The sequence below is a fragment of the Protopterus annectens genome, unplaced genomic scaffold (genome assembly GCF_019279795.1).
Source record: "Protopterus annectens isolate FY-2018-M unplaced genomic scaffold, PAN1.0 ctg31265_obj.part0, whole genome shotgun sequence".
Lineage (NCBI taxonomy): Eukaryota > Metazoa > Chordata > Ceratodontiformes > Protopteridae > Protopterus > Protopterus annectens.
In genome coordinates this window covers 142,586-168,183 of record NW_025048860.1, presented here as the reverse complement: position 1 = coordinate 168,183, position 25,598 = coordinate 142,586, and the positions used below count along the sequence as shown (strand labels likewise).

At 41.5% G+C, this 25,598-nt stretch overlaps 1 protein-coding gene across 2 annotated transcripts in view; it reads right to left on the bottom strand.

Moving 5' to 3' along the window:
• The window catches only part of GRB2 (growth factor receptor bound protein 2), a 312,641-nt gene that overhangs the window by 177,916 nt on the left and 109,127 nt on the right, over positions 1 to 25,598 (bottom strand). The window contains exon 3 of one of the 2 annotated variants that reach the window (XM_044059839.1): positions 5,815 to 5,844. The exons of the other annotated variant lie outside the window; for it this stretch is intronic. Within the exon in view, the coding sequence (XP_043915774.1) occupies positions 5,815 to 5,844 (30 nt within the window). The remainder of the gene's footprint in view (positions 1 to 5,814; positions 5,845 to 25,598) is intronic. 2 annotated transcript variants of the gene reach the window in all.

The window sequence follows — 25,598 nt, the reverse complement described above, 5'->3', positions numbered from 1 at the left end:
GGACCTTGAAGAAATTATCAGGTCTCTTGGGAGCAGGTGGTTGAGCATCAGGGTTTTTTGACACTGATGCAAATGCATCTAGGTATGCAGGAATCACCCAGAGGGATGGCTGATGGGGAGGGCGATTCAACTTGAAGCAGCTCAAAATACCTTTTTTCAGTTTCTGTCATCTGGGTAGTATCCTATTTAAAATACTCCCTCATTTTTGTTACAGTCTCTCCAAATGTAATGTCCTCTGGAGGGAGGGTCTCCTTCAATGGAATCCTCATCAGGGGAATAGTATTCCAAGGGGGAAGCTACTTGGGATGAGTATGTAACTGACTCAGAGGAAGAGGATAAGGCTTCTTCCTGAGAAATGTAAGGATGGCTAGAGGTGGCTGAGGCAGGTCTTGGGCTAAGTACAGGTATAGTGGGAGCTGAGGAGGTTGAAGGGCTGCATCAAGGACTGTGTGAAGGACTTCCAGTCTCGTTGCCCCTCCAAAGGAGTACACACATTTGGTCTTTTGTCTCTGAAGTTTTAGAAGAAGCTGTGGGCCTAGTTTCAGGGATCTAGAGGAAGAATCGGAATCCTGGATCACAGGTGGTCTTCCGGTGGAGCCTGGTTCCCCCGACCTCGGCAACACCAGACGTCGGAATAACCTCCGTGGACGTGCCTGCTGGTACTTTGGAAGTGGCTTCCTTAAGGGTAGATGCCAAAGTAGACTGTTCTATAATAGGTGGTTAGTTGGCCGTCCAATGATAGAGGGGCAGAGGTGGTAGGCCTTGAAACTTTAACCTTTTTTCCTGGTAGTTCCACCAAGGTGGCAGACTCCGGATCCATTCTTAATGCTAACTTTTTTAACCTCTGATTCTCCAAATACAAGTTGAGTGCAGACAGATGGCTTCTGAGCGTTTTGGGAACAAAAGACTGGCAGATGATGCAGGAGGTATGATCGCATTCCCGGCCTAAACAGAATATGCAAAGAACATGGGAGTCTTAATGCAGGACTTGGTGTTCACATCTGCATTTACCTTTCTTAGCAGACATTGGCAAAGAACAGACAAACAACCAGAGCTCAAATAAAAATAAGAATTCCTCAACGGGGTACTTAACTTTAGGTGTCTTGAAGGAGAGGAGCTAAGGGATCAATCTGACGTTCGGCTGCAGTAGAAACGTTCCGAGGGCTGTGCGTGCAGACATCACATTTAAGGCCCCTGGTTTATGGCCCTGTGGGCAACGTCTCACGCACCAGCACCAACGTTTGGGTCACCTGAGGTGGAGGACCCCACAGTAAGAATACTGCAACATAAAAATAGGACATCAACAGATCCAGTGGTAGCTGCCCTAGAAGAAGCATCTACAGCATCATAACTGCACTTAATACTGTGTCTGGCGATTTGAGTGGCCTGGGATAGTAAGCTCAGCATTTGTTGCTTTGACACTTCTTAAGCAGAGACCAGCATAACCTTGTTTAAGGAGTGCAAGACAGAGATCAAGTCCTTTATCACTCAAGTCTAGTAGTTAACTTGCCTAAAAGCAAGGACAGCAGAGGTGTAATCTTTCTTTCTCCATCTATCCACAGCCCTATCATTTTTGAGTGTAAGAAGGGCATTAGCACTGGGTAGAAGTTTATAGGGCTTATCTGGAGAGAGAGAGAGAGAGAGACTGCAGAGGGGTCTGCCACTTGCTTCTTGTTCAAGTATATTAAGTCAGGTACCTCATAAAACCTGTCTGGTCTTTTAGGAGCTGGTGGGTTGACAATCAGGTGCAGATGAGGTGGACTGAAAGACGTCCTTGAAAACTACAAGAACAGGAGGGACTGGGCAGGGGTATCTATGTCTAAGAGGCTGCAATACAGCTTCTGAACAGAGTTCTGTGTGGATTACCATTCAAAGTGTTTGACCATGTTCTGGACAATCTCCCCAAAGAAAGCATTCTCAATATGGGAATCTGGTATCAGAGTCCTCTTCACACAAAAAGATTTGTCCTGAAGAATGTAGCTGAGAGGAATGGTCTACAGAATGGTCATATGTGTAGCCTTGTTCTTCGTCAGAAGAGGAGGAAACTAAGTCAGCTTTTTGAGGAGTAGCTTGTGGCTGTGGAGACCTAAAGGAGGGAGGTTTTAAAGACATGACAGCTTTGAACAACTCCTGTGAGAAATCTATCCACTCCTCCCCTCCCTAGCTGCAAAAGGAGAGGCACATGCCCAGTCTTCTATTTTTTTTTTCTTTTTAAATGTAAAGTCCACCTAGATAAGAGGAGGATTCAGAACACTAACTTCTATTAGAAAGCCTGTGATCTCTTCCCTAAATAAAATTTGAGGGACGTCATGAAGTCCCTTGGAAATGATGAGTCATGGTTCATCAGACGTACCAGCAGTCTGCAAGATTTCAGGAGCCATACTGGCCTCTGATGGGAGTGTCAGTAACTGGCAACTAAGGGGTAAGTCTGACACCTTGGGTTCTGGAACATCAGTGAGTAAGTTTGAGTCACAGATGTCGCACTACTGATACCTTCTGGGCACCTCTCACTCTTTCGTCATCAGAAGAGGGACATCAGAGGATGTGGATTTGGCTATCTTGGAATGGGCAAGCATTTAACTCATTACAGCAAACTGACGTCTCCAGGCGTTTCTGCATTTACCACCTACTGCGCCTCTAGGCTTCAAATATTGCCTGTTCATATTTGCATTAATAATTACAAAACCTTGCTACATACAAGGTATCAGAAAATTTTATCTTTAAGCATACATGATGGCAAACAAAATTGTATTGATATATCAACTCTGTCAATGGGTATTTGTTAAAAATGTAAGGTGATAACTTCATTTTTTAAATGCTGAAGCCACGCCCACTGGGAGTTAAAGGTACACACTCAAAAGAGCTCTCCTGGAGGGAATGAGTTAAGTTGCTCAGTCTCTAGAAAGGTGTCGAGAGAGGAAGGCCTAGACTTAAGGGTTTTGGGAACAATCGACAGACTGAGTAAGATTTGTGATCATGTTCCGGGCCTGGGCAAAAGACACACTTGGGATGCAAGTCCTTGGATGGAAGCTGCCTAACTGCACTCACACTTACACCTCCTAGCAGACATCTAACAACCGTCTACAAAATAGCTGAAGTAAAAAGAAGGTACCCCAATGGGACATTTATCTGGATAAACGCAAAGGTACCAACAATCAAACAGTGATCAGTCTAACGGATGCACAACCTGCATTCGGGCTCATATTGAGACAATCCGAGGATCCACACTTCTACATCCATCTATACACGCCAGCGCCAAGGTGCTGAGGTCACGTATTGGACATAAGTGACGGCCCCATGTCAGGAATACTGCAACAGTGGTTTCCGTCAGGACATCTTATTTGCCCAGCAAAAAACTCAACTATGGATCCTTAAAAGCCTTCAGAGCAGTGCACTTTTCAGCAACAGGAAAGTACTGAAGGGCTTGGTGCTCAAACCTGTATTTTTAGCTCATGGAAGGTGCCCTCAAGCTTTAGAACCTGGCCAGCCATTTTATCCTCAGTAGGATATAACCCATATGCCTAATGTTACTACATTAGTAATAAATATGATGATCAATAATTACTTAAAAGAAAACATGTAGAAAGAACTGATGAAAAGAAGTAAATTCAAGTGTTAAATTCAATCAGGAAGTCAAAGGTAGACTAACCAACTGAAAGGACTGCATTTTGAAGAAATGCACTGCATTTGAAGGATGTACGAATGTGAGAAACAGTGGCCGCGGTGGTGCAGTAGTTAGTGTTGTGCCTCACAGCAAGAGGTTCTCTGGCCTGATTCTTGGCAGGAGCTCTTTCTGTGCAGAGTCTGCATGTCCTCCCTGTGGTCAAGTGAGTTTTAAAGACATGCAGGTAGGTATGTGGGTGTATGTGTGTGCCCTTCTGTGATGGTTGTGTGCTGGGCTGGCAAATCAACACTGTAAAAATACCACTGCCAATCAAGTTGCAGACCAGTGATCCGCTGTGGCGACCCTTAACCAGGAAAAGCCGAACGACACTGCGACATTGCTAGGAATGTGAGAAACACACACACGCACTGGTCTAGGCCTCCAATGGAGCATGTTTTATCTTTTCATGCAATCAAAGGTAGACTAAATCTGATGAAAAATTGTGAAATCCAAGTCAGAGGATTCCTTAAATGAAATTTAACAATAACCATAACACTGCTTAATGCTACAGCACTAATATCACTCTTTGAATCATGTGAACAGAATTAAATTCGTACAAGTAGGTTCTAAAAGCTATAGGCGTCTATATTTTTTACGGTCATCTGTAAAAATGGATTGTTCTAAACATGAGGTATAAAATATGCACAATATTTTGAAATAACTAATGAAATGAAATTCATGAATGTTAAAGATAAACAAATTTTAATTTTTAAGAAATATTAAAAACTCCTGCACGATGCAGCCCTTAATATAACTTCAGCATAATACACCCTTAAGTTAGGTAACTTTTATGAGGCACAGCATACTCACTGCCAATGTTTTTTCCTTTAAGTCCACCTTGGCAAGAACCTCTTCCTTCACTTGTTCAATGTATACTAATGTTTATGACTTTACAGTGAACAGCAGCTGAATCCCTTACCTGTGCAATAATGATGCATCCCAATAATTTACCACTACCGTTTTAAAATATAGTTCTCTTCTGAAACAGCACAGCCAACATACCACTGTTTTATAGTAATTTATTTCCTTACATTCCAGAGACTCTCCACACTTCTACTGAAATAAATGTTAATTAAGAAAGCGCATGCCACATTTATTTTGCACTTCAGTACAGTTAACTTAAGTTTAGAAATAATGCAAGTTTATCAAGTTATCTCTGAAGCAGGTTGTGTGTGACTTGGCTCTGGAAACATTAAAACAGTGTTTCATCGGCAGCAAATAAAGCACAGTGCCTGTTTAAGGAAAAGCATCACAGTGAACTAAACAATGTAACAAAAACCTTAGGTGACATGAAAGTCATCTTCATATTTACATATCACATGTGGTTAGATGCGATACTCCAAGAAAGTTGTGGGCCATCCAGCAATTTTGACAGAATGGGCACTAACTTTATTGGCAGTAACACTGCAGCTCAAGAGTGAAACTTAGGGAAGCAAATCCAATAAGGAAAATAAAAAAATGCAAAAAAATCCGCAAACAAACTTAAGCCAGCTGAGCAAGCTAAATAAGATCTACAAATAAAAAATCAAGCATGGTGTCACTTTAAAACCTTTAACTTCTAACTGTAAACTTGTTTTATCTTCAAAACATGTAAATATTATGCCATCTGTATACAAGTAAAGCAAAATTAATTTCAAATGGTTTTATTTAAAATATTTTTTTAAAGGACATCATCAAAGAAATACTACCTCTAACAATATGAGCAGGACACAGATTTAAGATTCTTGTAACGACAAGTAAAATGACTAGTACCTACACAGGTGCTGTGTGGAGCTCTACTCACTGCAGCTTGCTAAGCTGTATTTATACTAGACATACAGAAACACAAAGTCCTGCTCCACACAATAGTGACAAACAGTACCTCAAGTGATGATAATAATCACACTCCTCAAGCTTCTCATTATGACAATTTTAATCAACATATCAGGGTCTCACTCAAGGAGACACTATATAGGTGTATTTAAAGTGACTGGCAACAGGGTGTGGAGAATTTAGAACAAATAAGTTTGCCTAGATTGCAAACATATCTATAAAGAAGTGAGTGCATATGATACAAATGAATACCTATGTGGCGTATGTACAAAATTAAATCTTAATACTCTCCCTTTTCGAGTTTTATGCTAAATCTTATTTCTTTTAAATGTACTCACTGTGGGACCTCGACGAGATGTTGGACTATCCTGGGTGAATAAATTACAGGAAAACAAGAAAAACAAAACAGAATTTTACAAACAAGGTTAAAGTTCAAAACCAAGTTCCTTAATTTTGTTACTGTATGCCTACATTCTTTATGCTTTATAAATTTAGAAACTATTTCAACAGTAGTACTTTTGTTTGCAGTATAAGCATCCCCCACTCATTGTTACCTTCAAAAGACTTCAACTGCCAAGTTATTTTTGTGACCTAAAAAGGCTCCAGTCATAACAATTGTATCTTATTTGCACATTCTATCTGAATTCAGGTAGCAACCAATTACTCAAAAGTACTACTGTTTCTTCCAAACATTGCTTCAGCATACTTTCTACATACTGCACTTTTGTCATCTACACTTAAATGACTCCGAGGCACTCCATATAACCACACATAACCAGCCGCTCCAACGGTACCGAGGAAGTGTTTCCTACAGCCACATGAAGGGCAGCTTCAAAACCCTTCTAATGCTTAGTAAGGCAAAACATGTCCCAACACCCAGTTATAAAATCCATTAAACAAAAATCAAACCTCAACAACTACAGAACAGAAGAACATTTAATTTAATATGATCAGAAATTACAGTACTGGAACATTAAGACTGAAAAGGGAGGTAGGTCAAAGTTACTTGAAAATTATCCAAAATGGAGTCTAGCATTCATCGCTTCAAAAAGTGGTCACCAAAGTAAGAAAATGACATGTACTACTCAACATATAAAACTATCCTAAATGCTTTCTTATCTTACCAATCCACTCTTGCTTCTTAAACACACACATTTTTTGCTGTTGGGGTATACTGTTTAAGGGAAAGAAACAGGTGGTAAAATGTAGATCTATAAAGCACAACACAAATGAACAAAAACAAACAAAAATAAACATGCTTATTTTAAACATCAGTTTCTTCAGCTACTTTAAGCTATGCATACCACAAAAAGTAAGAGACGCTGAGAGGCAAGGATGAGTAACGTATAAACAGGTAGGGTACAATTTTTGCTTACGAAAGTGTTTTGCATCTACAAAACACCCCAGAAGTGCCATTTGTATGGGATCACAGTTTTTCAAAGCAAGCAATAGCAACAGTTGTGTTACCACCTTATCATAATTACAGATGTCTGAGAGTGGTCACTGTCAAATCATCAAATTAGAGAATGCTGCAATAGGCTGACAATGCCATCCAGCCAGACTTAAGAGTTGAGCTCCCCTTCCTTTGGCCAGGCTATCATCATGATCTCTACCTTAGATGTCCACATGTACCGGATATAAAAAGGTGATGTAAACAAATGCCATCTTCTGTCAGTATTAGTGGCTCAAACATGCAGCATATTCACCTTTGGTACTGGAAGATCAGAAGACCATGAAATATTCCCACCCAGTTGATTTGATTAGTTTTTGATTACTGACACTGTAGTGCAGCTCTAGGGGGTGCTGCTGAGTGTGCCGTCCTTCAGACGGGACATTAAACTGACATCCCATCTTCCAGAGGTGGCTTTAGCTCAGGTGGAATTAAAAGATCCCATGGCAATTAATGAAGAGAACAGGGGGAGCTCCCCAGTGTCCTAGCCACATTTCCCCTACTCAGTATAAATACCACCTTAGTCTTGCCTGAAAAGGGGTTACTAGGCTGGTGGAATAAACCCTGTCAAAGAATAAATAAAATAAACATTTTCCTAGCCCTCAAGGTACAGCTTCCTTGCGAGTTACATCATGTTATCATAACCAAGCCAGCTTAGTTAAGGCCTAGACTCCCACCCCTCCTGAGGAACCAGAACAACCACAGATTAATGGAGGAAATAAGGATGTAGGATGTGACTTGGACTCACAGTAAGGATGAAAAGGGAAATGGGTACTCACCCCAACCCCCAGATGCACGAGTAGAGGGGTTGAAGAGATGAATACAGGACTGCAATGGTGACAACAAACATTTGCAATTATGGTAAGTTGGTAACACAGGTGTACCATATTCTTTGTGTACATCACTGCTGCAGGCATCACATTATGGACGACTCCAAAAGATGACCATAACAAACTGGAAAGATGGCGACAGGTCTTTAGAGGAAAGAAGCATGCCTTTCAGAATGGTTACCACAAACCCAACTCATACCCAGGAAATAAGGTCTAACCTCTAACATTTGGAACATATATGTACTGAGGACCAGGCGGCTACCTTCCAATATATTCTGAGCACAAATTCCTTTTAAAAAACAATAGCCACTGTGTCCCTGGCAAAGTGTGGTCTGATTTTCCTTGTAGGGGTTTTATCATGCATTAAGGCAGGAAAATGAAAGGGCTATCTACCCAGAAACAGTATGGTAAGAGGCAAGCATTCCTTATTATCAGCAAAGAACATAGCTAATCTGACTTTCTGAAGTTTTTACTCCTGTTGTAGTAGTATCCAAGTTGACGGTGAACATTCAGGGAATGCATAATCTTTTCTCCTTTACCCAAAAGCTTAGAAAAGGACTAATAACTGGACTGCCTGGGTTAGGGCCCACTTCTGTTATAAATTCAGGCTTGAAGGGGAAGTGTACAGGGTGACTCCATCCTCATGAAATGAGGGGTTAGCTTTGCACATCACAGCTGGGAGTTCAGACAATCTCTTGGCTAAAAGTGACTACCATTAGGAACACTCTTCCATGGGAAAGGGGTCTAGAGGCACAAAGGAAGAAAATGCAGAAAGCTGCACTTTTACAGAAGTGTGAGCTAGGTCAGTTGACAACAGCCTGAAGTGCTACTAGCTGGTAACTGGGTACAGTTATCAGTGTAGTGTGTTGGTCCCTTGTTATGCAGCAGAGGGAGGATATCTTTCCACTTAGCTAGGTACAATCTGCTTGTACCTGGTCTCCTAGATTCTTCTGTGATTTCCAGCACATTCTTAGGATAAAGGTGCTCAAAAGGGAAGAAGCATCATAAAACTCCAAGTTGCTAGGTTTGAGGTGTACAGTTTGGGGGACAGGACAGACCCCACCAAAATGCATCATGAAATTCACATGCTGTGCCAGTACATAAGCAGTCTCTCTTACCCAATGAAGCAATGTTGAGAATTGGTGCTGCCTGGGCCTAAAAGGGGTAATCTAGGTAATATCGGGCCCCACCACTTCGATTTTTCAAAATAATCATGAGGAACACCTGAAATAAAAGGAAAGCATAAACAAACAGGCCTCTGTAATGCAGGGATAAGGCATCCATTTCCTGGGGTGAGCTCTGCAGCAGTACTTCTTTAGCTGCCTCTCTGCAGAAGCAAATCTACCTTGAGCAATGCCTCCCTGTTCAGTATCCATTTGTGTAAATCTGAAAAGGTCCTGCTTAAATGGTTTGCCATATAATTTTCCTGAAGGAGGATATACAGATTGCCCACAGGTACAGCTTGCATTGCAATGTTTTCTTCCCAGAACTGCAAAGCCAGTCTTTATAAGCTAGGAGTACCCCACCCCTTACCTTGGTTGTGTGCCACAACTGTGGTACTGTCCATGATTACCTTCAATGGCACCCATACTGACTTAAATACTTTTAAAATATATTCAACTCCCAGCATATCCTTGAGTTTTACCACCACACAGTGGTCTCAATGTGTTTATAATGCCATACTACTTTAGGTCCACAATGTTGGTTCCCAAAGGGTAGCCTGAGGGATCAACTGTCAGGGTGCATATGTCGATGTCCAACCCAGAGGGATATCTTCTGCTGCCTTTTTTTTTTTGGGGGGGGGGGGACGACGTCCACCATACTAGCTGACAATATGGCCAACAAAATGAGGGTGAAAGGTCTTGTATGTTCATGTAGGCCAGAACAGACTTGTCCCGATCTTAGTGTTTTCTGCCTAAAGTCTTGACAATCATCATAACTAGAAATCTTGTAGTTTAAGCCAAGAAACTTCTCATGCATATGAAAGTCTTGAAAGAATCTACATCCAGCAGATGCACTTTGTACACCTGGAGAAAGTGCTCATGCCTTACATCTCTGTGCAGATCGAATGACACATGGATGTCCATCACAAGTAAATTTAACCAACTGCATGAAAAGAAGAAAATATAGGCCCTCAAAGGGGTACTTATCTGCTCAATCTTTAGTCTAAGGGCTAAGCTGAAGGACTAATGGACACTCAGTCTTGGCATCCACACTGTACATTCAGCAATGTGGAAAGAAAGAACTAATACTAGGTGAGGTTACCCCATCCAAGATGGAAGGGCAACTGGCTCTGAAAACATGGCTAGATGTCAGACCTTAGCCTGTGGCAGAACCTTACTGAGATGACTGCTTTAGTGACTTGCATGAAAAAATTCTCAGATGTCTACAAGTCTCGCTATATGTATATTTCTGCAGTCTCCAGTATGCACGGATAAGTGATAACAACAGGCTCAAAGTCGGGTATAAACTAGATGTGAAGAAATGTCCATTTAAAACACACATTTTCTTGGAAACTTTTCCCTAACTACCTCAACACATATATAAGCAGCTAAGTATGGAGCACTTGCATACTACTAAGTACAATTACGGACAGCTGGGCAGAAGTGCTACCTAATGGAATACACTTTTATTCTGAAAAACTGGACTACTACTGAAAATTGCAGAAGCAACTGCAATATTAGGGAAACTATATATTTTTACTGGATCAACTGATGTATGAGGGGACTCTCCCTCTATGGATCTGTGACCCAGTTCATCCTTTCTTCCATCCCAATTCAGAGTTTCATTCTTAGAACTTTTACAGCTTGAGGATTTGCAACCTATGAACAAACACCAGAAGAATGCAACATTCATTGCCTATGAATGTGTAAGAGGCAGAGGTTCTTTATTTAACACAACATAAAAATGTTAATTACATAGTTACAGGCACATATATATACATTTCTATTTCTTACTATTTTTCTTTTAAGATCAAAAATTCATCCCCCATTAAACAAAACTTCACTCAAACGTTCACTCAAAATAAACTATTACATAAAATAAATTATCAACTCTTTGCACTAATTTTTATTCTTAGGATATCCACACATCATATTCATACCTAAACTGTTTATGTCATTAGAATTATCAAAAAATGTTCTATACACAACTTAAAATTTCATTATTCTTGCATTTAAAAAAATGCACTTATCTTCTTCCCCAGAAAATACACATACACTTTCAACTTCCTTTTTACTGGAAACTTACTAACAGTTTCCATAGGAAATCCTGACACTACCTTGGTACACTACTTTTCCCTTACTTTAACAGCTTTAATCACATCTGGTAAATTTTACCATGAATTTACAAAATATTGTTTCATCACATTATTACATCACATCCTTCCTTCTCTATATCAATTTCCTGTTACGATTTCCCTAAAAATTTTAATTTCTTCACTCACGTACTCTTTTCCTCTTTTCTTATTCTCATAATTTCCGAAAACGTTTGCACTTAAACATTCTCACTGTTAAATTCTCTTTCTTCTTTACCACTTTAATACCGTACACATGTTTAAAGAAGCACAATACAGAACGTATTTAGTAACCCCAATCTCCCCTCATCTTCACTCATACAAACACACCTTTTCACTGGGTTTAACTATGAATAATATATGAAATAAAAGTACCAAATGCACCAATTTCCTTTTCTTGTTTTACTGGGCTCATATAAACATTTGATATATACTCCATTTCCCCCATTAATAATGAATTCACCAGATAAATCTTTTTTTTCTGAATGCTAGTCTGCCATCCACAGAAAACAGTTTTTTTCATTTCTTTCATGAATCTCTCCCATAATACATACCAACACTCTCCTCACCCACAGTTTGTTCGTCTTAACTACAACTATATCATCTGTGCATGTCAAATCTACAGATATCACCACCTCCTTTTGCATCACATATCCAACACCATACATTTTATAAGCAACTTCACTCACTATTGCAATCACCCCAATGCAAACAATGCTCTACACATGGGACATCCTTGTCTTGTACCAAAATTTGATATTTCTTTTCTCAGTCATCCATTCACTAATACCTTCTCCTCATTATTCTGATATGCTGACACACACACTCCTAGTTATACTACCCCTCCGTACTTCATAGCATTCCACTATAGAATCATGTCCCATACTATTAAACGCCTTGCTAACACACCAACTATAGTAAGTCTCACATCCTCCTTTTTGCTTACATCATCCACAATTTCTCAGAACCAGTAACAATTCCGGACATCTGTTCCCTTTTATACCACATATACTTTCATCCATAATCTCTCTCACCTTTCCTTCCATTACCCTTAGTATCAGTCTCATAAAAATTGTATAATCCATGACATTTAGTGTGATAGGTCTCCATTTTTTTACTTCATTCTTCTCATCTTTTTTCCATAAACATTTTAATATCTCACTCACTAACCCTTTATAAACAAAGCCTTCGTTCAACCATTCAGTACATTTACAAAGTACCACATTTGCCAGTCCATTAATTTTTTGCATATTCTATGCCCTCTACCATCTGGGCCTAATACAGAATCAACATTTACTTTCCCAAGTACCTCATCTAATTCACTAACAGCAAATTTTTCAAATTCTTCCTGAATTTGTTGTGGAAATTACTTTCCATTCTCTCTTTTTTTTTGTACTCAAACCATTTCCACATGTATTACTAGAATACTCAGTTTTCGAGTGTTCTTTGTATCTCTCCTTTTACATTTTTCATTTCTCTCATACTAACATTCTCCTTTGTTTAACTCAAATATGCACACACTTTCTCCCTTATACTGTTTCTGCCTAAACCATTGTCTTAATTTTTCTTGTTTTATATGTGTTCTATATCGTAATCTCTTGCATCACTCTACATTCTCTAATACATTTCTACAAATGTTCCCATATTTTGCCTATCTTCTTTTCTGGCATCATCCCAGTGGAAATAAAACCACTTTATACTTTTGAAAAATTCAAATCACTCAGACCAGTTTTTACAGAAGTCATTCAGGGTTATGCAACCATTTCATAACTGCAATATTTCCCACTCTCTGATTTCATCCCATAACTTCTATTTTGTTTTTCTTTTTATTCCCCTTTGTATTTTAGTATACTCCCTTTCTTCCATTACTTGCATCCATGTTACTAAATAGTCAGAACATCACATCATGTGCTACCCCCCCCAAGCCTTCCAATACAAAACAATCAATTTCAGATCTGTGCCCCCCCCCTCTACAAGTTCACGGACTTGTGTTCCACGCAGCTAACTTACCAAATTTTAACACTTCCTGAATTTTGTCTTCCCATTAAATCACAATTTAAATCTCCAACAATTATAATTTTATGTAAACCACTACAGTCTAATGATGATGAAAAGTAGTTTTGTACCTACCATAAATGTAGATGTTCGAGGATCTACATTGCTGCAGTCATAACCTGTGGGTAGTCCGCTGTCCTCGATCGGCCCGAATACCAAAGAGCTGGGCTGGCGTCGGTCATTGTCGCCTAGAGCTGACGTCAGTACGTAGTAGTACTTAAGCGCATGGCCGACGCCATATCCTCAGTCTTTCTTGCCCCAGATGTCAGAAGGCCTAAGAATGAAGGAAGGCCAGAGCCAAAATAGTAAACGCCCAACTACCACCAGTGTGGAAATAAAGATTATCCCAAAAAAACACAGCAACCACAAACTATAGAGGGGAAGGAGGGAGGGATAATTGGACTGCAGCAATGTAGATCCTCGAACATCTACATTTATGGTAGGTACAAAACTGTACTATGTTCTTCGTCTCACATTGCTGCAGTCATAACCTGTGGGTAGAATCCCAAAGCAAAGGAAAAGGGAGGCTGGCAAACTAAATAGCATTAGGAGCTGCTAACATGCCCTGTAAAACTGCAGTGGCAAACCCAGCCCTGGACTTGGAATAAAGACGGAGATGGTAATGCTTAGTAAAAGTGTGTACTGAACTCCAAGTAGCTGCCTCCAAAATATCCTTAGTAGCTACCCCCCTCAAAAAAGCAGTAGATGTGGCAGTAGCCCTAGTAGAAGGAGGTCTGATCCCAGCAGGAACATTCTTCCCATGATGAGAATAACAAAAAGCAATACATTGACCAATCCACTTAGAAATAGTCTGCTTTGAAACAGCTTTCTCTTGTTAACCCAAAGCAAAAGAAACAAATAACTGTTGAGTCTGTCTGAACTCTTTAGTTCTGCTCAAATAATAACGTAGATGCCTGTGGATATCCAAAGAATGCAAGACTTTTTCCCCCTTATTTTGGGGATCAGCATAAAAAGTAGGCAAATGAATAGACTGGTTCAAGGCCACATTAGAAATCACTTTAGGCATAAAAGTAGGGTTAGTTCGCAAAGAAACTCTATCCTTATAGAATATCAGAAAGGGTTCAACCTGCCATGAGTGTCTGCAATTCAGATAGCCTCCTAGCAGAAGTAATGGCCAACAAAAAAGCAGACTTCCAAGATAAAAACTTCAATTCAGACGTAGCTGCAGGTTCAAAAGGAGGTAAAGTAAGCTTCTCCAACACAAAATTGAGATCCCAGGAAGGAGTAGGAGCTCTACGTGGGGGTCTTATATTCTTTGCCCCTCTAAGAAATTGTTTGAACAAAGGGTGAGAAAATAAAGGAGGGTCACAATCATAGTGAGCAGAAATGGCTGCAGCATGAACCTTCACAGAAGAGAATGACAAACCCTTGTCCAGTAATTCAGTAAGATACTGTAGTGCAAAACTCAAATTAGGCACTGAAACATCAAAGCCCTTTGCTGTGCTCCAAAGAAAAAATCTCTTCCATTTATCAGCATAAACTTTTCTAGTACTAGGCCGCCTGGCTTCCAAAATGACATCTAAAACCTGTTGAGGAAGCTGAGACCCCACCGGCTCCATTACAGAATACGCCAGGCTGTTAGATGCAGGGACTGCACCCGAACATTGAGAAAATGATTGTTTGACTGGGATAACAAATGAGGAACCTGTGGCAAAGGCCAAGGAGGCTCCTGAATTAAACTCCTCAGCAGAGGATACCAATGCTGACGTGGCCAATCTGGTGCTTATTAGAATCATGCAAGGCTTGTCCCGCCTGACTTTCAAGAGTACCTTGGGGAGAAGAGGCAGAGGGGGAAAAGCATAAACGTGAAGGTTGTTCCAACTGAAAGATAGAGCATCCACTTTCCAAGCATTTGGGTGGAACATCTTTGTGCAAAATTTTGGCAGTTGGAAATTCAGTGGAGAAGCGAACAGATCTATGTCTGGAGCTCCCCAAGCCACGGTCAACTGTTTGAATACCTGAGGGTCCAGTTTCCACTTGTGGGGATCAACAATTTGCCTGCTCAATACATCTGCTAGGGAGTTCTGTGCTCCTGGCAGAAACCGTGCTTGAAGATTGATGTGCAAACTCAGAGCAGTCTCCCACAAAATCATTGCTTGTCTGCAAAGAGGGTAGGAATGGGTTCCCCCCTGTTTGTTGATGTACCACATGACTGTTGTGTTGTCTGTTTGAATCAACACCTGTCCCGGCTGAAGTAGGTCCTTGAAGGCCATCAAGGCAAATTGGACTGCTAACATCTCCTTCATGTTGATATGCAAATGTAGTAGTTTGGGAGGCCACGTGTCTTGTATCCATTTCCCATTGAAGTGTGCTCCCCAAGCCAAGTCCGAGGCATCCGTCGTTAGGATCTGACTCGCCTCTGGTCGGGTCACAGAGAGTCCCTTGTTTAGGTGACATTCCTGAGCCCACCACAAGAATTCCTTCTGGATGCAAGGTATAATCCGAATGACAGTGTCCAAACAGTGGCAGTGTTGAGTCCACACACTTTTGAGATACCATTGTAGCTTCCTCATATGCAGTTTGGCATTGGGAAGTACTAGAATGCAAGATGCCATGAACCCCAAGGCTTGAAGGACTGTCCTTGCAGTCAGCCTGGACATTACTGATAACTGCTGGAAGTATAGATGAAGAGTTCTTTGTTTGTCCGTGGTCAGAAATGCCATCTGAGAAGCTGTATTCAGTCTCACACCCAGAAAGCACATGTCCTGAGAGGGCACTAGACTGGACTTTATTTCGTTCACAGAATACCCTAGGCACCTTAAAACTGCCATTACATACTGGAGATGTTGTAGTAATTTGTCTTTGTTTTGAGCAAGAATCAGGCAATCGTCCAGATAAGGATAAATTTGTATTCCTCTCTGTCTGAGGAAAGCAATTACAGGAGCCAGAACTTTTGTGAATACTCTGGGCAGTAGATAAACCAAAGGGCAATGCAGAGAACTGATAATGAGAAGTACCAGCCCGAAATCTCAGGAATCTCCTGCAGCTGGGTCTGATAGGGATGTGAAGATAGGCCTCTTTGAGATCCAGGGTTACCATCCAGTGATCTTTGCCTAGCATAGGCAGAAGTTGTTGTAATGTTAACATCTTGAACTTTGGAATGTCTAGGTAGGTATTGAGAATGGACAAATCCAGAATTGGCCTCCAAGTGTTTCCTTTCTTTGGCACTAGGAATAGGCGGGAATAAAACCTAGGCCTACTTCTGACGGAGGGATCACCTGAATTGCCCCCATCTGCAAAAGTAAAGAAATTTGCTCCTGAGCCTCCATCCTTTGCTGAGGAGGCACATCCGGCATGCCTTTGAAAGGAGAAAAAGTGTGAAAATAAAACTTGTACCCGTGATTTATTATATCCAACACCCATTTGTCCTGGGTGACCAAATGCCAGTTTTGTCTGAAAAGTCCCAACTTTCCTCCTAGAGGAGCTGCCAGTAAAGAAGGGTCTGGCAGCGGAAGATACAGGTCATTGGGTCTGTTTACGAAAGGGCTGACCCCTGCCCTCACCAGAAGACTGTGCAGGAGAACTCCAAGTCCTAGGTCTGAAAGAACCCTGAGCGTGAGCTCTGCCTCTACCACGTCTAGACCTGCCCTTAGACTGATAATCCGAAGGATAAGACCATCCTCTAGCAGGCCAATTCCTACTAAACTTATGGGGCTGCACCTGCATAAAATCTTTGACCGTCTGCATAGACTTAGCCTTATCTTCCATCTTTTTCAAAACTGATTCCACAGGAGGACCAAAAAGTACTTCAGATTGAAGAGGAGCAACCAAAATCCGAGCCTTAACATGCTCTGACAAATTTTGATCCTTAAGCCAGGCATGTCTACGAATAACTGAACCTGTAGCAGCCACCCTGGATGTAGCCTGAAGAGCATCGAAACCACACTGCAAAGAATGCTTGCCAATTTGATCTGATGCATGAACCAACTCCTGGAGCTCCTTACACTCTATACCCTCAGATAAAGCATCCACCTTAGATTTCAATTGACCTAACAAAAAGTTCCGATACTTCAGCATATGAAATTGGCAATTCAAAGCCCTTATAGCTAACGTAGAGGAGGTGTACACTTTTTCCCCCCACCTATCTAAAGCTCTAGAATCTTTATCCAAAGGAACTGGATTCTTAGCCACAGAAGCCCTAATACCCTTCGGACCTTGAATAATAGTTTCCGGATCAGCTCTAGGACTCTTGTACAAATACTTATGTGCTTCTGGAACTCTATAATATCTGTCTGGCTCAACAGGGGCAGGAGGCAAAGAATCAGGATTAAGGGAAGATTCAGAAAAAACATCCTGAACAACATCTAAGACAGGAGGAATAGCCAAGGGCCTATGTTGTGGCAGAAACAAAAATTCCCTAAGCCTTTTCCGAGAATCTGAAAAATCCTGACCTTCCCACTTGAAATGTTCCCTCATGGAATGTAAAGTCTCAGAAAAAGAAAAATCCTCTGGAGGAGAAGCAGGACAGGAATCCTCTGCATCCGAATCTGAATAAGAAGGGAATTCCTGAATTTCTTCAGCTGAGGAATCAGAGTAGTCTGAGGAATGATCCATTCCCTCTAAATCTGCCTCCACCCTAGGCCTCTTCTCTGGGGGGGGCATAGAACCCCTGATCAAAGTAATCAAGTCCTCTGCCATTTTCAACATATGTTTTTAGGAACAGGGGCTGGAGAGCTAGAACTATGACCAGGGCCAACAAGGCAAGGTTTGGCCTTAGCATGGCCTTTAGCCCCTGAAGTAGAAGGCCTAATAACCTTCTGTAAGGATGGAACTACAGACACCTGAGAAGCACCTTCAGCTGGGCCTAACTCCTGAGAGGCCAACTCCTGCAAAAGTAAAGGTTCCCCCTGGGATTCAGCCGAACCCTCGGCAGGATCCACAGATTCAACCGGAGGCTCCGTAGAACCGGCGTCCGCAACGGACGACTCATCCGGTTTAGACTTCAAAGATCTATCTTTACGCTTTTTAGCGGTAGCGGGTGTCGGAGGATCTGACGGCATGTTATAGTTACACCTTTTACCAAAAACAAGCCTGGCACAGTCTAATCTCCGTTTAATGGTGCGCTTATTAAATCTAGCACAAACGCGACACCCAACCACGTCGTGCTCAGGCCCCAAGCAAGGAATACAGAAAGAATGATAATCCCTATGAGGTATCTGTTTCCCACAAGAAATGCAATTATTAACTTTTTCTGACATCCGGAAAACTGAGGCAAGAAAAGACAAAGATTTCCCCAACGGGGTACTTAGCCCAACTTGGTCTTCGGTCTGAAACTCGATAAATGAAAATTTCAGAACGCCGAACGGCACTTGCAAACGCTGCTTCTGCTTCGGACCACGCGGCAAGAAAGACTGAGGATATGGCATCGGTCATGCGCTTAAGTACTACTACGTACTGACGTCAGCTCTAGGCGAAAATGACCGACGCCAGCCCAGCTCTTTGGTATTCAGGCCGATCGAGGACAGCGGACTACCCACAGGTTATGACTGCAGCAATGTGAGACGAAGAACATCATTCTCTTTCCTTGCTAGTTGCATATGCATACAATGCTACAATTCCAAAAACATGTTCTCTCCACCTCACATCCACAATATTAACTTTCCCATATACCAATGTTTCTTTCACCACACAGCCACTCCAAAACACCTTTCACTTCCCAAGTCCCTTATTATATTTCCACTTCACAATTTTTCAGTTTGCAGTCCTTTTCTTCACTTGTCAGGAGTCATACATCCTCTAATATAACATCCACATCACATTTAGCACACTGTTTCAGTATCCGTACCCTCCTTACAGTGTTAATGTTCACATTTACTGAAAATACCCTGAAACTGATTTTCCTTTCTAAGTTTAGGAGAAATATCTCTATATTTTCATTTTTTTAACTCTTTCCCTTTGTGAACATTTTCCTGGGTTTATGTAAAAATAATCCTGGATTCCCAGAACCAGATTTTTCACTAGGCAGAACTCTGAAGAAACTCTCTCCTCCTTTTACCCTCCATATTTTTTCTTCTTCTACAGTTTTTTTTATTCACCCACTTCAGTCACTTGTCCTTCCTCATGTATATTGTCATTCTTTTTTCATTAATTACCATTTATTCTTGACAATCCATCACAGTGCATCCTATTAATTAGTTAAGTGATTAAGTCTGCTTTCTTACATGTTCTTTCTCCCCACATTGGTTACACTGCATCTTGTCACACTCATTAATTAAATCAGAAAAGTCCTCACAAAAGAAACATGATTTCGGCAGGCCAGCATATCTTAATGTCTCTCTATGACCAGCCACAAAAATACCACTTTCCAATAGTTTTACCATGTTTTGTTTCAAATTCCATACACAGTACTGGTCCATTACAGTTGTGTTTTTGTTCTTATTCTCACAGTTGGTCTTTTCTTTTTAAAAACAGTTTTACTTAGTTTGCTGTTGCTCTCCTGTTTCACCTTCCATCACTGCTTCATAAACCTTAACTGCTGCATTCACTGCTGCCACATCACCTGTTTTTTTCTCAACTTTCTTCTCAACTTTTTCAGAAGTGCTTAGGATGGAAACGTGATCTGCTACCTCACCCCATGAAACAGCAGAACTGTCACCAGAATCATCCTGCTCAATTATTTTCAACAGAACATCTGCAAGCCCTCCTAATGTGAGTTCCATCTCCAATGGACTCACTTTCTTCACTGTCCGTTGAGACAGCTAAAAGCTCTTCCCCACCATGCAGGAATCCATCTACATTTTGATTCTCCTGACCGAAAAGGGTTTTTCCCAAATTCTCATTTTGCACCCCAAAACTCTCCATAGCTTTTCTCCTCCTCCTCTTCCATGCTGTTGCTTCTCTTAGACCTCTTGCTTGATGCTGTAGCAGCCCTCTGGCCCCATCTAGCTGCTGCAGAGGGAAAACAGTAGGGGAACTTTACTGCTATTATGGGCAAGTTTCACTAGTAATGTAAATACCACCATGTGTTTCTCCTGAAGAGAGACTACTAGCCTAATGGGACTAACCCATTCAAAGGATGAATAAGTAAATACAAAGTGTAAAAAAAGTAGGAGAGTACAGATTCAATTCTAAAGTAAAAAACATATCTGCTACATTCAGCATTAGTGGGTCTATGATGAGGCTGATTCCCAAAGATTACAAAGGAGAGAGGCAAGCTGGAGGACAATCAAAATGAGAAATCAGCAGAGTCCTCAAAGTAGAAATTCAAAGACCCCCAAATCCTGCAGCGGTGGTCCATACAATGGTTTGTCAATACTGGCCAAGTTCATATGCCTGCAATGCAGACATTTCTAAAGCAAGCATGGGAAGAAGACATACCTCTACTGGAGTAGCATTAGGTAGTTTACTGCCCACTGGAAAATATTATCAAACTGGCAAATTGCAATGCAGCTGATAATCCCATTGGAAATAGTTTACTTGTGAATTCCTAGCTCTTTTCTCCAAAGCAAATGGATGTCTCTTTGGTCTTCCCAAATTCAAACATCCAAAGAAAACCTGAGCTACCTTTGAATGCCCATGGTGTGAAAGGCCCTGGAACTACGCCTGGTGAGGCCAGAATGGGGCTATAAGCATGACTTGTGCTCTGCATGCCCTGGCTTTCTGAAGGAGTTGAGTGGCTATCAGTGGGATGGAAGGAACAGGTAAAGGAGACCTGGGGGCCAACTAAGGGAGAATGCATCACTTGATGGCTGTCATGGTTGAGGAATAATGTTAAAAGACTTGCTGGCAATTGGAAGGTGAAGTGCTGGCAATTGGAAGGTGAAGTGAAGAGACTGCAACATGTCTATTTCTGAAATACACTGGAAGCCAACTTCCTGCTGACAGACCATTCTTGCAGAAAAATTACTTGCCTGTAAAACCTGTGTGGAATCATGTTGTATGACCCAGGTATGCAAGTTGCTATAAGTAGTGCTGTAATGCTACAAGCACATTGCCAAACCCTCAAAGCTTACCTGCACAAGGGGTAAGACTGTGTTCTTCCTTGCTTGTTTTTACATCACAGTACTGCCACTTTGTCTGAAAGTATGGAGATTGCTCTTTAATGGAGTCCTGAAAATACCTGCAATGTTAGAACTGCTCTCATGCTGATAACACTTGTTTACAATTTGGGTCCCTTGTGGAGACAGTGTTCCCAGGAGCATCCTGCTTGGGTGATGCCATCATCCACAAGGATGTGCGCATCTACAGACAGTGTGGCTTTTTGTTATGGTCCTGAAGAATGGAGCTCCTGTGTCCAGAATTTGTGGATCAGTCCACCAGAGAAGGCTTTTGATAAAGGCCTTGGAAAACTTTAAGGTATAAAGCCTCCTCCTCCTCACTCCGATTCCAAAGAGTCCATTGTTAAATCCACATATTTATCTCTGGATAAGGTACCATCTGAACTGATGACGCCATGAGTCCCAACACCATGAGTAAAGTAATGGCAAAGGATTGAGGGGGGTTTATCAGGTCTGAAACTTTGCAGACAATAGAAAAATTACTTCTAGCTCTTTCTGTGCTTTATAATAAACCATGTTTACAAATCTGCCAAGCAAAGACACTACTCAAACAGCGGGGGGGCTCTTGTAGGATTCCTGTAATTTTTTTTCCTCAAGGGAGGGGAGGGTCTACGAGGCCATGTTCCCCTCCCTTTTATCATTTCAAGGATATTGCCAAATTTAGCACCTTCCAGAGTGTACTTGGGCAAAACCTATCCTTAATCAAGATCTGTATCCAGGGAGGGGACAGGTCGAAGGGAGTTGGTGTGCTTCCTCTTACATCACCTCTTCCTGAGGGGAGCTAGGGGGAGAGTCATCAGAACTTTCCTGGGAAAGGGGAACCCCAGACCACAGTCTAGAGTTACAAGACTGCCTGTGGAAGCATACATGATGGCTGGTCAAAGGTCGTCCTTGGGGGTTCATCTTGAGGCGGAATTAGTGAATCCAGTACATGTCCTCACTAATAGCCTGAATCGGTCCTCCTCCTCTGTACAGTCAAAAGTCACCATAGTACTATAGCCCAGCAGAGATGGAATCACAAACTGGAGTCGGCACAAACAAAATGGTCCAAACTCCAGCGCTGTAGTGACAACTTTGGAGTTGAACAGAGTCCAGCCCCAAACTCCTGGGACACTGATTCCCAGCAATGACATAATTGGTACAGAAAAAAAGTCACCAATGCAGAAGGCATCAACACGGAAGAAAGAAACATTACTTGCACTACAGGAAGTAGCACAGATGCTGAGCCAATTCCATCACCACAGGTACAGCAATTAGGGCTGGAAAAGAATACTTTAAAGAACTGTAGAGGGAGCTTTTTGGCCTACTGCAGGAACCTACAGGTCCGAGAGGACACCATACTGAAATCAGACCTTCATAAAGGACTACAACACTGGTTCTAAGGGAACTGTAGTAATGAAACAAGATGGAAGCAAGGCTTGACATTATAATTCTGGATGCTGTCTGCTCCAAAAAGAAACTGCCTATCCTCCTGCTCTTCTGCCTTAAGTCTGTCATTACAGATCAACTCCTGGTAGGGAAGAAAGGTTTATGATTTAGCCGGGGTACCTGTAGTAAGAAGTCGTTTGGTCTGGAAGAAGGGGAAAGCAGTCCTGGGTGTCTTAGAAGTGAGCTTCTCCAACACCGGATCATCAGATGATTCTGCCCTTCCCTTTTCTTTACATTCTTCTGGACAGATGGCCTTAGAAAGTCTTGCCGAAATCTTGCAAGGGAGAGGTATCCACACTAGTACTTCAGCTCGATGTAGCCTTTTTAGAACTAGTTTTCTCTTATCTGACAAGGTACAGGCACTGAAATTTTTGCAAAATATGCAAATGCTGCCCAGATTAGCTACTCCAGACACACAAAACATAGATCATGAGGATCCTATGAATGGATCTTGTGTTCCTGTATTTTTTTTTTTTTTTTTTTTTAAACTTTAAGAACCTCTGCTTAGGCTCTTTATCCATAATCAAGATCCACATCAATAGAAAACCCCACAAAACAATTTCAAATTACCACCACCACAGCAACAAGATTTTTAGACTAACTACAGTCCTACCAGCTGAAAGGGAACAGCCTTTGAGAACAAGTGGTCACTATGCTGAATGAAAAAAAGAAGTTAAAGTTTAATAAATGATGTCTTGTGCTGGTGGGGGAGGGATGTGGAGGGACTGAGAAGAGTGTGTAAAAACTGGATTCATAGTCACAAGAGAGCTAAATAGCTCAACGATCATCAAAATGTTGTAGCAGTATAACTGCCAGAAAGAAAACCCCCTAACACAATCTCTTATATTAATATAAAAGTAGGAAAATGCCCTCTAATAGTTTGAGATGTTTAAAAGTGCCACTGTGGCTTAAATGGGGGCAATAAGATTTAGAGATGCCCCTGTGCTGCATGGCGTTATGTGAGGAGTACAAGCTTTTGATTTCATTGCTAGGCAGAACAGATGCCAAGGCAAACAGCAAAATGGTTTCCGATGTCGGGAAAGGACAGGAGAAATTCTCCCTTATCCTTGGGTCCAACAGATAACCATAACTGTGTGAGCAAGTAAGGCAGAATGTTCTTTTCTTCTGCCAAACATATCACATTTTTGCACAGGACATATGAACCTATACCATCACATTTGTTTTCATGAGCATTACTGCTTGGCAGTCTAAAGCAAAAGCTTCTGGTCAATTCAATTTCCAGGGATTAAGGTAACAAACAATGGTTTCAATTCAAAGTGTGCGAAAAACCCTCTTCCTGATTGGGGGTGTGTGTGTGTTTACAACATGAAGGGTAGTATCTCTTTGGTAGCTCCCCAACCCAGAAACAAAGCATTACCAAAGCTTTCGCTGTAGGAAGTAAAGTCAATACTGAGACTGGTGGGCCCCATCCACCACAGTGAATTATGGTAACAAATGTCCAAGACATCCATGAAAAAGTGATGAATTTAAAGCCACTGTTACCTCCATACCAGCTGAAGCACCCTCACCAAAAGGAATGCATGTAAGATTGTAAAAAACAGGGCAATCAGATACAGAAGTGCCCATGTTTCCACCAAATTCCACTCTTGTCCAAGCTGCAAAGGTTGTACATCCTGGACGCTCTCTGGTGAAATGAATGTTTAACACTGGAGAATCAAGTGCAAGCAATTTTCTATGGTGGCATAAGACCTGCTTACGGTGACCTTCTACCCCGCAGCCAGTAAAGGACCCAAAAGGCTGCCACCAGGAAGTCCCTTGATGGGGGTTACTGAGATGATCATTCAGATAAAGAACTAAAAGCCAACTATTCTCCTGCAAGGCCTTCACCACACCAGACAAGTAACTTCATAATCATCCTAGATGCAGAAGACACAAAATAGCAATTCTATTACTAATACTGAAAACCCACCCACAACAGTTTTTTTTTTTGTGCAGACCTAATACACTGATGTGCCAGAAGGTATCCATCGTATTGCAGCAAGAGGGGTGTAATCCGCCTTTAAAGTTGCACAGATCCAGAACGTGATACAGATCTCCTACTCCACTTGCAATAAGGAAGAGATCAAAACAAAACATCTCTGAAGGAGAAACCAATTCTAGTGCTGAGTCAAAGCTTGTTTCTGGAGCTTTACATAAAGCTCTTTTCTGGGGGAGTACCTAATAAGTTATAATATGTTGCCTGCTGAGGCCATGAGGAAAAATACTTTTTTGTAGATTGATCTCCAAGTTAAGGTATGACTGAAGAACCAGCCTGCCATAGGCTGTCCTAGTTTAGACTGCTGCGGGTTGATCAGTCTGCCTCCTGGAACAGTGCAAACCAGTCAGACATTCAGCTTGAACCTATAAGCTGCTTTTGTGGCAGGCCTAGTAAAAAAAAAAAAAAAAAGGAATGTAGAAATGTCAGAGAGAGGAACTCTGCACTGCAGCCAGTGTCCATACCTCTTTCTAAGTCCTGGAAAGCCTGTACAATGAGGTTATCACAAGGGGTGGGAGAGTGCACAAGACTGTCTGTCTCAGTCCATCCTTAAGAAAAACAGCCTATACCAAGCCATCCAGCACAAACACATACATGAACTTGCTACCTTGGCCACAGCATCTAGTTAAAAGTGTGGGTTATAAAAAAAGCTCTCGAGTGGGCATACAGGTTTCTTCCAGGTATTTCCAAACTCCAGAATTAATAGCTCTGCCAACTCTCCTACAGCCTATTCCACTTACAAGAACTGGGAATAAAACAGATGACATGGATAACTGAAGGGGATCTACCTGAAATGATAGACAATTGAAAACAGTCAACGAAAAACACTAAATGAATGAATGTTTACATACCCGAAAGCTGAAAAGCCTGACATCTAAAACACCGACAACTGAAATATCGACAAATGCACACAGACTAATACAAAGGACATCTAGCATAGTACAGCAAAGTAATGTCCAGCCATTCCAACCAGCAAACTACAGCGTGAGTAGATTAAAGCACACACAGCAGCATATCCCGCTACCCCGCAGGCAATGGTAATTACATCTT